This window comes from Colobus angolensis, unplaced genomic scaffold, assembly GCF_000951035.1.
Source record: "Colobus angolensis palliatus isolate OR3802 unplaced genomic scaffold, Cang.pa_1.0 Scaffold22, whole genome shotgun sequence".
In the NCBI taxonomy this organism is placed as follows: domain Eukaryota; kingdom Metazoa; phylum Chordata; class Mammalia; order Primates; family Cercopithecidae; genus Colobus; species Colobus angolensis.
This window is the reverse complement of record NW_012115377.1, coordinates 4,265,598-4,276,792: the sequence shown is the minus strand read 5'-3', so window position 1 is coordinate 4,276,792 and position 11,195 is coordinate 4,265,598. Positions and strand designations below refer to the sequence as shown.

Genomic DNA, 11,195 nt, shown 5'->3' with positions numbered 1-11,195 from the left:
TAGTAGCTGGGACTACAGGCGCCCGCCACCTCGCCTGGCTAGTTTTTGGTATTTTTTTAGTAGAGACGGGGTTTCACCGTGTTTGCCAGGATGGTCTCAATCTCCTGACCTTGTGATCTGCCCGTCTCGGCCTCCCAAAGTGCTGGGATTACAGGCTTGAGGCACCGCACCCGGCCTTAAGTTTTTTTTAAATTAAGGTTAGGCATGGTGGCTCATGCCAGTAATCCCAGCACTCTGGGAGGTCAAGCAGGCAGATCACCTGAGGTTAAGAGTTCGAGACCAGCCTGCCCAACATGGTGAAACCCTGTCTCTACTAAAAATACAAAAATTAGCCAAGCGTGGTGGCATGTGCCTGTAGTCCCAGCTGTTCGGGAAGCTGAGGCAGGAGAATCATTTGAACTTGGGAGGTGGAGGTTGTAGTGAGCCAAGATCGCACCAGTGCACTCCAGCCCGGGCAACGGGGCAAGATTCCATCTCCAAAAATAAATAAATTAATTAATTAAAATAAGCACATATTGTATGAGTTAATTTATACAGTATGACTGGGCAACATAGCAAGACCTCATCTCTATCTAAAAAATTTAAAAATTAGGCGTGGTGGCGTGCACCTGACTTCAAGCGATCCTCCCGCCTTGGCCTCCCAAATTGCTGGGATTACAGGTGTGAGCCATTGCACCCAGCCCAACGTGGAGATCTGTCCCTGGGTCAACATGAATGGAGATAAATTTTCCTCCTGCCCCCACACAGCATCCCCTGCCAACTCACCCAGCTCATTCCTCTTTTTGTCCTGAGCCCTGCGATGCAGTTTGTCCTGGAAGGAGAGACAAAGAAAGCCCGTCTACCTATGCCCAGCCTGGGGGCTTGTAGGCCCCCATCACTGTCCTCACCCTACAAAGGATGACGCCCAGTTCCGGGATGTCCTGGGTCCTCCCCGCACTCTTGCCCATTATTTGCAGTGCACAGGAAGGAGCGTGGGAAAGTCTTACCTTCTTCATAGTTCCTGGGAAATCTATGGGAGAGTAAAGGTAATGGTGAGAACGGGAAATCCTCCACCGAGAACCAAGCTCACCTCCCAGCCTCCCTCCCACTCGTACCTTGCCCATGTCGGCCACATGGAGGGACCCTCCCCAGACACTCCTTGTGTGCAGGTGCCCGGCACCGATGGCAGCGATAGCCCTGATAGAAGGTACCTCTGAGATGCAGGGGACACATAAAGAAGAGTGAGTGACCTTTACAGACATGGCCAAATATTCTGCCAAGAACATAAAGGGCCCCCTTGGGTTCTCTTTAGATCAGGAGAGTGACGGAGAAGCAGAAGATCAAAGTAGGAACCCTTGCCCCCATCTCCCAATTTAGGGAACCAATTACTGGGGCAGCTTCTCTAGCAAGGAACTGATGACCAAGCCCAGGATACAGGACCTTCCTCCTAGATTCCCACCTAAGCAGCATCTGACAAGCTTTGCAGGATGTGGTCTCCTCAAAGGAGAACATCTGGAAGTCATGCCCGTTGGCGGTGGCATTCTCCGGGTAGATGTTGGAGCTGTCAGAGGAAAATTAAAAAAAAAAAAATACAAAGAGGGTCAGCATTTTATTCCTTTTTATGGCTGTATACTATTCCATGGTATGAACAGACCATATTTTGTGCGTCCACTCATTCACTGATTGATGTTTGGGTCATTTCCACCCTTTGGCCACACTGAATCATGCTGCTATGCACATCGGGAGAAAGAGAAAGCAGGTTAGGAGTTTCCAGGGGCTGCGAGAGCGGGGAATTGGGAGTGAATGTTTAATGGGTATGAGGTCTCCTTTGGGCTGATGAAAAGGTTTTGAAACTGGATAGAGGTGATGGTTGCACAACACTGTTCGTGTACAAAGTGCCATGCAATCGTGCAGTTTGAAATTGTTAGATTTTTGTTGTGGGCATTTTGCCTCATGTAAAAAGGAGTAGGAGAAGACAGAAGTGGAAGATGAGGAAGACGGGAAGAGGAAGGAGGAGGAAAGGGAGGAGAAGGAAGAGGAGGAGGAAGAGGAGGTAAAGGAAGAGGAAAAAAGGAAGGAAAGGGAGGAGAAGGAAGAAGGGGTAGAGGAGGAATAGGAGGAAGAGGAAGAGAAGGAAGGAAAGGAGGAAGAAGGGGAGGAAGGAGAGGAGGAAGAAGGAGAGGAGGAGGAAGAACAAGAGGAATAGCAGGTGGAGGAAAGAAGAGGAGGAAAGGAGGAGAAGGAGAAAGAGGAGGAGGAGGAGGAGGAGGATGGGTAGGAAGGAAACCAGGAGGAGGGGAAGGAAGAAGAGAGGGGAACGGGAAAGAGGAGGAGGAGAGGAGAAGAGTCTGGGCCGGTAGCTGAAGCTTGCACAGAACCCCGGCATTCCAAGGATGAAGACAACCTTGGGCCTGTCCCTCTTATTTCCCAGATGAAGAGACTGAGGTTCAGAGTGATCCCATGGCATGTCAGGACAGAGTAGGGACTAGAGCACATTCCTCTTTCCCAGCCTCTGCCCCTCTGAGGACAGAAAGAGGAAGGAAGACGGGGACTCACATGGCCATCTCAAACTGCTCCATCCACTTCTTCTTCAATTCTCTTGTCTTGAAGAACAGTTCATAGCCCTGGGCACCTTGGTCCTCAATCAGGAGGAACATGTGGCTCCACTGCAGGGAAGCAGAGCTCAGACTGAAGGCACTGCCCCTGCGGAGGGCGGGAGCACACACCCGCTGACCCCTCCCTCTGTAGGGAACAGTCAAGCCCATGACAGTCTCTATGCCCCCAGCACCATGCACAGATATCCTTGTAAAAGGGCTTTCTAGGATATCCAAATACACAACCGTAAACCCAAAACCACACACACATGCGTGCACATGCGCACACACACACCCCTTTGCAGAGGCACACACCAGACACAGCATGTCACTCATCATTGATTTGTCTGTTCAACAAAGCATTGGTGCAGCGCCTGCTGAGGAACAGACACTGCTAGGAGCTGGGGACAGAGCAGCGAATAGGATGTGGTCCCCAGAGCTCCAGCTCGGTAGGAGAGACGGATGCCGGAAGCAGGCAGTCACAAGACACAGCTAGCTCCTCGGGAGGCACAGGCTGAGAAACAGAGAAGCTGGCCAGGTGCGGTGGCTCACACCTGTAATCCCAGCACTTTGGGAGGCCGAGACGGGTGAATCACGAGGTCAGCACCAAGATGGGTGAATCACAAAGTCAGCAGTTCAAGAACAGCCTGACCAACACGGTGAAACTCCGTGTCTACTAAAAACACCAAAAATTAGCCGGGCGTGGTGGTGTGCGCCTGTAATCCCAGCTACTCGGGAGGCTGAGGCAGGAGAATTGCTTGAACCCAGGGGGCAGGAGGTTGCAGTGAGCCGAGATCATGCCACAGCACTCCAGCCTGGGTGACAAAGCAAGACTGCTTCTCAAAAACAAAAGAGAAGCCACAGACCAGAGCTCAGGGAGGATCTCCAGGGGAAAGACTAAAGCGAAGGGAAGAGTTCACAGGAGAAAAAGCAAAAGGAAGCAAGGAAGAGCCAAGAGGGAGAGGGGTCTCAGCTCAAATGTCACTGCCACAGAGAGTGTCCCTTCCACAGAGAGTGTCCCTGAACAATGGAGGTAAGATGTGACTGCGATAGGTGAGGGGGGCCCATCCTCACCTACCATAGTCACATCCCCTGTTTTGTTTTATTCATTTATTTTTTAATAGAGACTGGATCCCACTCTGTGGCCCCGGCTGGAGTGCAATCATAGCTCACTGCAGCCTCCAACTCTTGGCCACAAGTGATCCTCCAACCTCAGCCTCCCATGTAGTTAGGGCTACAGGCATGTGCCACCAAGCCCAGCTACATTTTTTTTTTTTTATGTTTTTTAGAAACGAGGATCTCCCTGTGTTGCCCAGGCTGGTCTCAAACTCCTGGGCTCAAGAGATTCTCCCACCTCGGCCTCCCAAGGTGCTGGGATTACAGGTGTGAGCCACTGTACCCAGCCACCTACTTTATTTTCTTTGTAGAAAGCATCCCATAAGAAGGCAAGTACCATACAAGAAATAAAATAGACCAGACATGGTGGCCCATGCCTGTAATCTCAGCACTTTCGGAGGCTGAGGTGGGCGGATCACTTGAGGTCAGGAGTTTGAGACAGGGCCTGGCCCACATGGTGGGCCTGGTGGTGGGCACCTGTAATTCCAGCTACTCGGGAGGCTGAGGCAGGAGAATCGCTTGAACCTGGGAGCCAGAGGTTGCAGCGATCCGAGATCGTGCCACTGCACTCCAGCCTGAAGGACAGAGTAAGATTGTCTCAAAAAAAAAAAAAAAAGAAAGAAAGAAAAGAAAAGAAACAAAATAAAAACTCGGTATTGCTTTCCGTTTTAGTCCTAGTGCCTAGAAGAGTGCCCTGGATAGAGTAGGTGCTCAATTTAAAAACTGTTGAGTGGCTCACACCTGTAATCCCAGCACTTCGGGAGGCCGAGGCAGGTGGATCACGAGGTCAGGAGAACGAGACCATCCTGGCTAACATGGGGAAACCCCGTCTCTACTAAAAATACAAAAAACTAGCCAGGCATGGTGGCGGGCGCCTGTAGTCCCAGCTACTGGGGAAGCTGAGCCAGGAGAATGGCATGAACCCGGGAGGCAGAGGTTGCAGTGAGCCGAGATTGTGCCACTGCACTCCAGCCTGGCGACAGAGCAAGACTCCGTCTTAAAAAACAAAAAACAAAACAAAACAAAAAAAACTGTGAGTGGATTAACACACACTTCCATATAAATGTAGTCTGGCAAACACAGGCGTATGCCCAAGTAGAGAGGGCTAAGCTGCCGACTGCGTGACGTCAAAGCCCCACCTTCTTGTTGTCTCGGTCTCCTGAAGAGTCATCCCGAATCTGGAAGCTGTGCAGGTTCACAAAGTCCTTGAGGTCGTAGGAGTCTCCCCGGCGCTTACAGATGAGCAGAGCTTTGTCGAGCAGGAAGGCATACCTGGAAGGATGGATAAGGCATTCCTCTCTGGCTCTTCCCAACTGTCCTCATCAGCTCTCTGGCCAGTTCCTCCACATCCTGGTCCCACCCTGACCTTCTCCTCCTCCTTGGCCAACTTGGTCATGCCCACCTGTCCATCCTGATCTAACCCACGTGATCCACGTTGGCCCTACTGCCTGTCAGTCTTGGCGTCACCCATATTCCTCGCTGGCTCCGTCCTGCCTGTCCATCAAGGCTCCACTGCCTTGTCTGGATAGATCTACCACCCGTCTGTCTAGAAATCTTGTCTCACCCCCACTCAGGTCCCTACCCAAATTCATCTTAATTCCACCTACAAGTCTACATAGGAACTGGCCCCACCCCTACCCAGGCTCCCCACAAGATCTGTGTTGACTCCACCCACCTGTCCATCTAGGAGTCTGGCCACGCCCCCATCCAGGCTCTTCCCCAGATCTGTGTTGACTCCACCCAACCACCCATCTAGAAACCTGGCCTTATTCCTACCCAGGCTCCATCCAGATCTGTGTTGACTCCACGCACCTGCCCATCTAGGAGCCTGGCCCCACCCCTGCCCAGGCCCCACCTAGATCTGTGTTGACTCCACCCATCTGCCCATCTAGAAGCCTGGCTGCGCCCCTGCCCAGCCTCTGCTCCAGGTCTATGTTGACTCCACCCACCTACCCATCTAGAAGCCTGGCCCCGCCCCTGCCCAGGCTCCACCCAGATCTATGTTGACTCCATCCACCTGCCCATCTAGGAGCCTGGCCCCACCCCTTTGCCCAGGCTCCATCCCAGATCCATGTTGACTCCATCCACCTGCCCATCTAGGAGCCTGGCCCCACCCCTTTGCCCAGGCTCCATCCCAGATCCATGTTGACTCCACCCACCTGTCCATCTTGGAGCGCCGTTCCACGGAGGTGATCTTGAGCTCCCCGTCGATCTTGGGCCGGCCATAGTGAGCCAGAGACTGGTCCTATGCAGCAGGCAGGGGGTCTAGCAAGGGTCTCCCAAGAAAGGAGCCAGACACCCTCCCCACATGGCCACACCCCTGGCCCACCCGGCTTCATCACCTCACCAGGTTCTCAATGGAGAGCTGGAAATTGGTGATCTGCCGCAGTGTCTCGTTGTCTCGCTTGACCTCGTTCACGCACTGAGCCAGGTCCTGGGGAAGGGACAGGGGTAAACCTGGATCCCCAACAGCCGACCCAGGCTCCTACCTAACCGCAGCTAGAGGATCAGCCTCCACCAGGAGGGTGTCTGCAGCAGGTGAGTGACCATCACCCCACACCCACTTACCCTCATGGCATCCAGGGCCAGCCGCAGGTTCTCCTTCTCCATCGCCTCCTGCGTGTGTTTCACCAGCTCCTGCGAGAACCAAGACGTCAGACGTCACCTGGCCCCTCCCCTTCTCCCTGGGGGGAGGGCCTTCCAAACAATGCTAGCTCACCAGCTCCTATCTCGTACTGGTGGCCCTGGAGGCTGAGACGTGACCCCAGTGACCCATCCCCGAATGTCCTAGGGACCCAACCCCCAGAAGCCAACCCCGTCCCCACTTTTATAGACACAGGAGAGTAGATACGTGGAGCCCACGCCTCAGGGATGTGCCCGGCACCTGGAGAAGAAGGTGATATTTGAGAACTCGCTGCATAGGCACCATCAGTAGGTCCCGCAAGGTGAACCTCCCATTGTTGGCTCGCTGAGAACATTCCTGGTGAATCAGAGAACAATGGGGAAACTGAGGCAGGTCCCAGAAAGAGCCAGTTGCAGGGTGGGTGCAGATAGATCTGAATAAATACGTGGGCAGCGCTCTACCCCAGAGCTGTGGGGATTTTTCTAGAGGCCAAAGCATCATATCTGCCCCCAAGGAAACAGGGAAAGGACTCCATGAGGTGGGGGCAGCTTAAGAACCACTGGAAGGAACTTTGGGAGGCCGAGGCGGGAGGATCACTTGAGGTCAGTAGTTCAAGACCAGCCTGGCCAACATGGGGAAACCCCGTCTCTGCTGGAAAAAAAAAAGGCTGGTGTGGTGGTGGACTCCTGTAATCCCAGCTACTCAGGAGGCTGAGGCAGGAGAACTGCTTGAACCCAGGAGGCAGAGATTGCAGTGAGCTGAGATTGCACCACTGCACTCAAACCTGGGTAATAGAGGGAGACTCCATCTCAAAAAACAAACAAACAAACAAACAAACAAAAACAATGGGAAGAGGCTGGGTACAACTGCTCACGCCTGTAATCCTAGCTCTTTGAGAGGCTGAGGTGGGTGAATCGCTTGAGCCCTGGAGTTCGAGACCACCCTGGACAACATGGTGAAACCCCATCTCTACAAAAAACACAAAAATTAGTCAGGAATGGTGGCATGCATCTGTAGTCCCAGCTACTCAGGAGGCCGAGGTAGGAGCTGGGAGGATTGCTTGGGTACAGGAGTTCGAGGCTGCGGTGAGCTATGATCACGCCACTGCACTCCAGCTTGGGGGACAGAATGAGACCCTGTCTCAAAAAAAACACAAAAACAAAAAAAACCACAAAAAAACCCACTGGAATGTGGCAAATGCTGCCTGGGATAGAGGTCCAGTATTCTGCCTGCTGAGGGGGGCCGCAGAGGGGGAGAGGGACAGGTCTGGAGAGCCCCCATCCTCACCACCCCTACCCTGTCTGTTTCCACCAGACAAACAGATCCAGGTTGAAGTTCAATTCTAGATCAGGTTCAGCCTGGGATCAGGGGTTGGTTGGAATTGGGGTTCAGTGAGAAGTGGGAGCTCAGCCTAGACTTGGGGTACCATCAGTGCTAGGGCTCAGCCGAGGGCTGGGGTTCGGTGTGGCATCAGAGCTCAGTTCAGGGTCAGGACTTCACCCTGGTATCAGGGGTCAGCCCAGACCCGGGGCTGGCCCATTTCTGTTCTTCTCCATTTCCTCCACTTGGCTGGCCAGTACCTCCCTCCCCAGTCCTTTGACGGATCCCTGGCTGGGCTGTAGCAGAAAGTGGACCATCTGCAATTCAGTGTCCTCCCTGCTGCCCCCAGGGCCTGGGGAGGAGCGGGAGAGGCCCCCACCTCCAGCTTCATCTGCACGTCCTCCCGGGCTGCGGCCACACGATCCAGGTGTTTGCTGGCTGACTCCACCTGGCTGCAGTAGCGGCCGTAGATGAGGAACCTACAGGGAGAGGACAGACCACCAGGTAAGGGTGGCTGGCATCAAGGTCGGGCAGAGACTGGCGTCAGCCTTGGCCTCGCTCTTCCCAGCTGGAGAAGAAACCTGACTCTCAGTTTCCCCATCTGTGAAATGGGAATAACAGTAGCATCTCCCACGCGAGGCTATTGTAGCATTATCTCATTTAACGCTACGGTAATCTCACCACAGTACCTGGTATTGTCTCTGCCCCATGTTTGTTTATTTTTATTTTATTTCATTTTATTTATTTTTGAGATGGAGTTTCACTCTTGTTGCCCAGGCTGGAGTACAGTGGTGCGATCTCAGCTCACTGCAACCTCCACCTCCCAGGTTCAAGCGATTCTCCTGCCTCAGCCTCCTGAGTAGCTGGCATTACAGGTGCCCGCCACCACGTCTGGCTAAATTTTGTATTTTTAGTAGAGAGGAGGTTTCACCATGTTGGCCAGGATGCTCTCCAACTCCTGATCTCAAGTGATCTGCCCTCCTTGGCCTCCCAAAGTGCTGGATTTACAGGCGTGAGCCACCACACCTGGCCTATTTTTTATTTTTGAGACAGTCTTGCTCTGCCGCCCGGGCTGCAGTCCAGTGATGTGATCTTGACTCACTGCAACCTCCGCCTCCCGGGTTCAAGCAATTCTCCTGAGTAACTAGGATTACAGGTATACGCCACTACGCCCGGCTAATTGTTTTTTTGTATTTTTAGTTGTGTTTTAGTTGTATTTTCAGGCGATGCAGACGGGGTTTCACCATATTGGCCAGCCTGGTCTTGAACCCCTGGCCCCAAATGATCCACCCGCCTCAGCCTCCCAAAGTGCTGGGATTACAGGCGTGAGCCACCGTACCTGGCCAATGTTCCTTCATTTAACAAATACTTATTGAGCACCTACTATGCCAGGCCCTGTGTGCATCCATATATTCCACCCTCACCACCAGCCTAGGAGACACATTCCTGTGACCCACTGATGTACAGATGAGGAAGCAGAAGCACAGAGAGGTTAAGTGACTACCCAGTGCCACACAGCAGAGCTGGGAATTGAACCAGAGATGGGCAGCCCCTTGCCCATGAGCACACAGCACAAAGTCCTCCCCGTCCAGCGGTGTCTGAGAGTAAGGTCTCTCGAACGCTCAGCCTAGGAAAGGCAGAGGGACCCCAGAGCTTCAGTCTGGCCAGCTGAGTCTCACCTCTCCTTGTATTTGATGAAGACCTGGTAGAGATTGGCTGCGCCAGGGGTGCCCAGGGCTTCCTTCATGTCCTTTAGGAAGTGAGTATGAACACGAAGCAGGTCCTACTCGGAGGGAAGGGTGAGGGCTGGGACCAGAGCCCAGGGCTCAAGGGGCCAGGCAGGAAAGGGTCATCCACCTGCCCCATGCTGTTCAACTCCCAAGCCCTGTTCTCCAGGGACAGGTAGGGGCAGCAGGTTGTCCACACTAGACAGACCTAAGAGGGTTGGGGATCGGCTGGCTCACCTCAATGTTGATAAAGATGATCTCAATGTCTTGAGGTTTCAGGAACCGTTGCAGGGGCTTCATGAAATGCTGCAGGGAAGGGAGAGAAAGATAATGGAAGACAAGATTCCTTCCTCCAGACCAGTCTCAGAGAGACAGGGGAAGGAGACAGAGAGAGAGAGATAAACAGAGGGAGCGTGTCCACACAAAAACTTGTACAAGAATGTTCACAGTGAAATTATTCATAATAACCCAAAAGCAGAAATAACCAAATGCTTATCAATGGGTGAATAGATGTACAAAATGTGGTCCGGCCAGGTGCAGTGGCTCATGCCTGTAATCCCAGCACTTTGGGAGGTCGAGGCAGGTGGATCACGAGGTCAGGAGTTCAAGACCAGCCTGACGAAGATGGTGAAACCCCATCTCTACTAAAACTACAAAAATTAGCTGGGCACGGTAGCAGGTGCCTGTAATTCCAGCTACTCAGGAGGCTGAGGCAGGAGAATCGCTTGAACCTGGATGGCAGATGTTGCAGTGAGCCGAGATCATGCCACTACACTCCAGCCTGGGCAACAGAGTGAGACTGGTCTCAAAAAAGAAAAAAAAAATGTGGTCCATCTGTACAATGGAATATTATTCAGCCATGAAAAGGAATGAAGCTCTGACACAGGTTACAGTGTGGATTAACCTTGAAAACACCACACTCAGCGAAAGAAGCCAGATGTGTATAAACCACGTAGTATGTAATTCCCTTTACACGAAATGTCCAGAAGAGGCCAATCCACAGAAACAGGGAGTAAGCTCATGGTTGCCATGGACTGGGGGAAGATAAGAGATTAAGGGGGACAGCTAAAGAGTTTGGAATTTCTTTGGGGGATGACGAAAATGTCCTAAAATAAAGGCCAGGAGTGGTGGCTCACACCTGTAATCCCAACACTTTGGGAGGCCAAGGCAGGAGGATCGCTTGAGGCCAGGAGTATGAGACCAGCCTGGGCAACAAAGCAAGACTCCATATCTACAAAAAAAATTTAAAGAATTAAGCAGGATGTGGTGGCATGCATCTGCAGCCTCAGCTCCTCAGGAGGTAAAGGCAGGAGGATCATTTGAGCCCAGGAGTTCCAGGCTGCAGTGAACTATCATCGTGCCACTGCACTCCAGCCTGGATGGGAGAGTGAGATCCCATTTCAAAACAAAACAAATCAAAACAAAAGAAACAAACAAAAAAAAAAACAAAACAAATGAAAATGTTCCAAAATTAGATAGTAGTGATGACTGCATAATCTCGTGTGTATACCAAAAACCATTAAATTGTATACTCTAAATGGATGGATTATATGTATATTAATGAAATCTCAATAAAGCTATTCTTAAAAGAAATGAGAGATGAGGATACAGAAAAAAGACTGAGCCAGGGATAAAGAGCTACAAAGGGAGAGAATGACACTCTGAGGAAGAAAATAACAAGAGAAGACCCGGAGGGAAAAGGAGACAGAGTGAGAGATAAAGAGAGAGACAGAGAGACAAGAAGAAGAGGCCCAGTGCGGCCTCCCAAAAGGCTTGGATTACAGGAGGATTGCTTGAGCCCAGGAGTTTAAGACCAGTCTGGGTAACACTGCAAAA

The 11,195-nt window shown here is 52.1% G+C and overlaps 1 protein-coding gene across 1 annotated transcript in view; it reads right to left on the bottom strand.

Moving 5' to 3' along the window:
• Positions 1-11,195, bottom strand: part of VAV1 (vav 1 guanine nucleotide exchange factor) — a 40,427-nt gene that overhangs the window by 16,984 nt on the left and 12,248 nt on the right. Inside the window, exons 6-18 of the mRNA XM_011943633.1 lie at positions 9,597-9,665; positions 9,312-9,415; positions 8,012-8,111; positions 6,574-6,669; positions 6,258-6,326; positions 6,037-6,123; positions 5,849-5,934; positions 4,829-4,961; positions 2,536-2,645; positions 1,439-1,540; positions 1,095-1,192; positions 987-1,009; positions 766-811 (exon numbers count right to left, since the gene is read on the bottom strand). Coding sequence (XP_011799023.1) covers positions 766-811; positions 987-1,009; positions 1,095-1,192; positions 1,439-1,540; positions 2,536-2,645; positions 4,829-4,961; positions 5,849-5,934; positions 6,037-6,123; positions 6,258-6,326; positions 6,574-6,669; positions 8,012-8,111; positions 9,312-9,415; positions 9,597-9,665 — 1,123 coding nt within the window. The remainder of the gene's footprint in view (positions 1-765; positions 812-986; positions 1,010-1,094; positions 1,193-1,438; positions 1,541-2,535; positions 2,646-4,828; positions 4,962-5,848; positions 5,935-6,036; positions 6,124-6,257; positions 6,327-6,573; positions 6,670-8,011; positions 8,112-9,311; positions 9,416-9,596; positions 9,666-11,195) is intronic.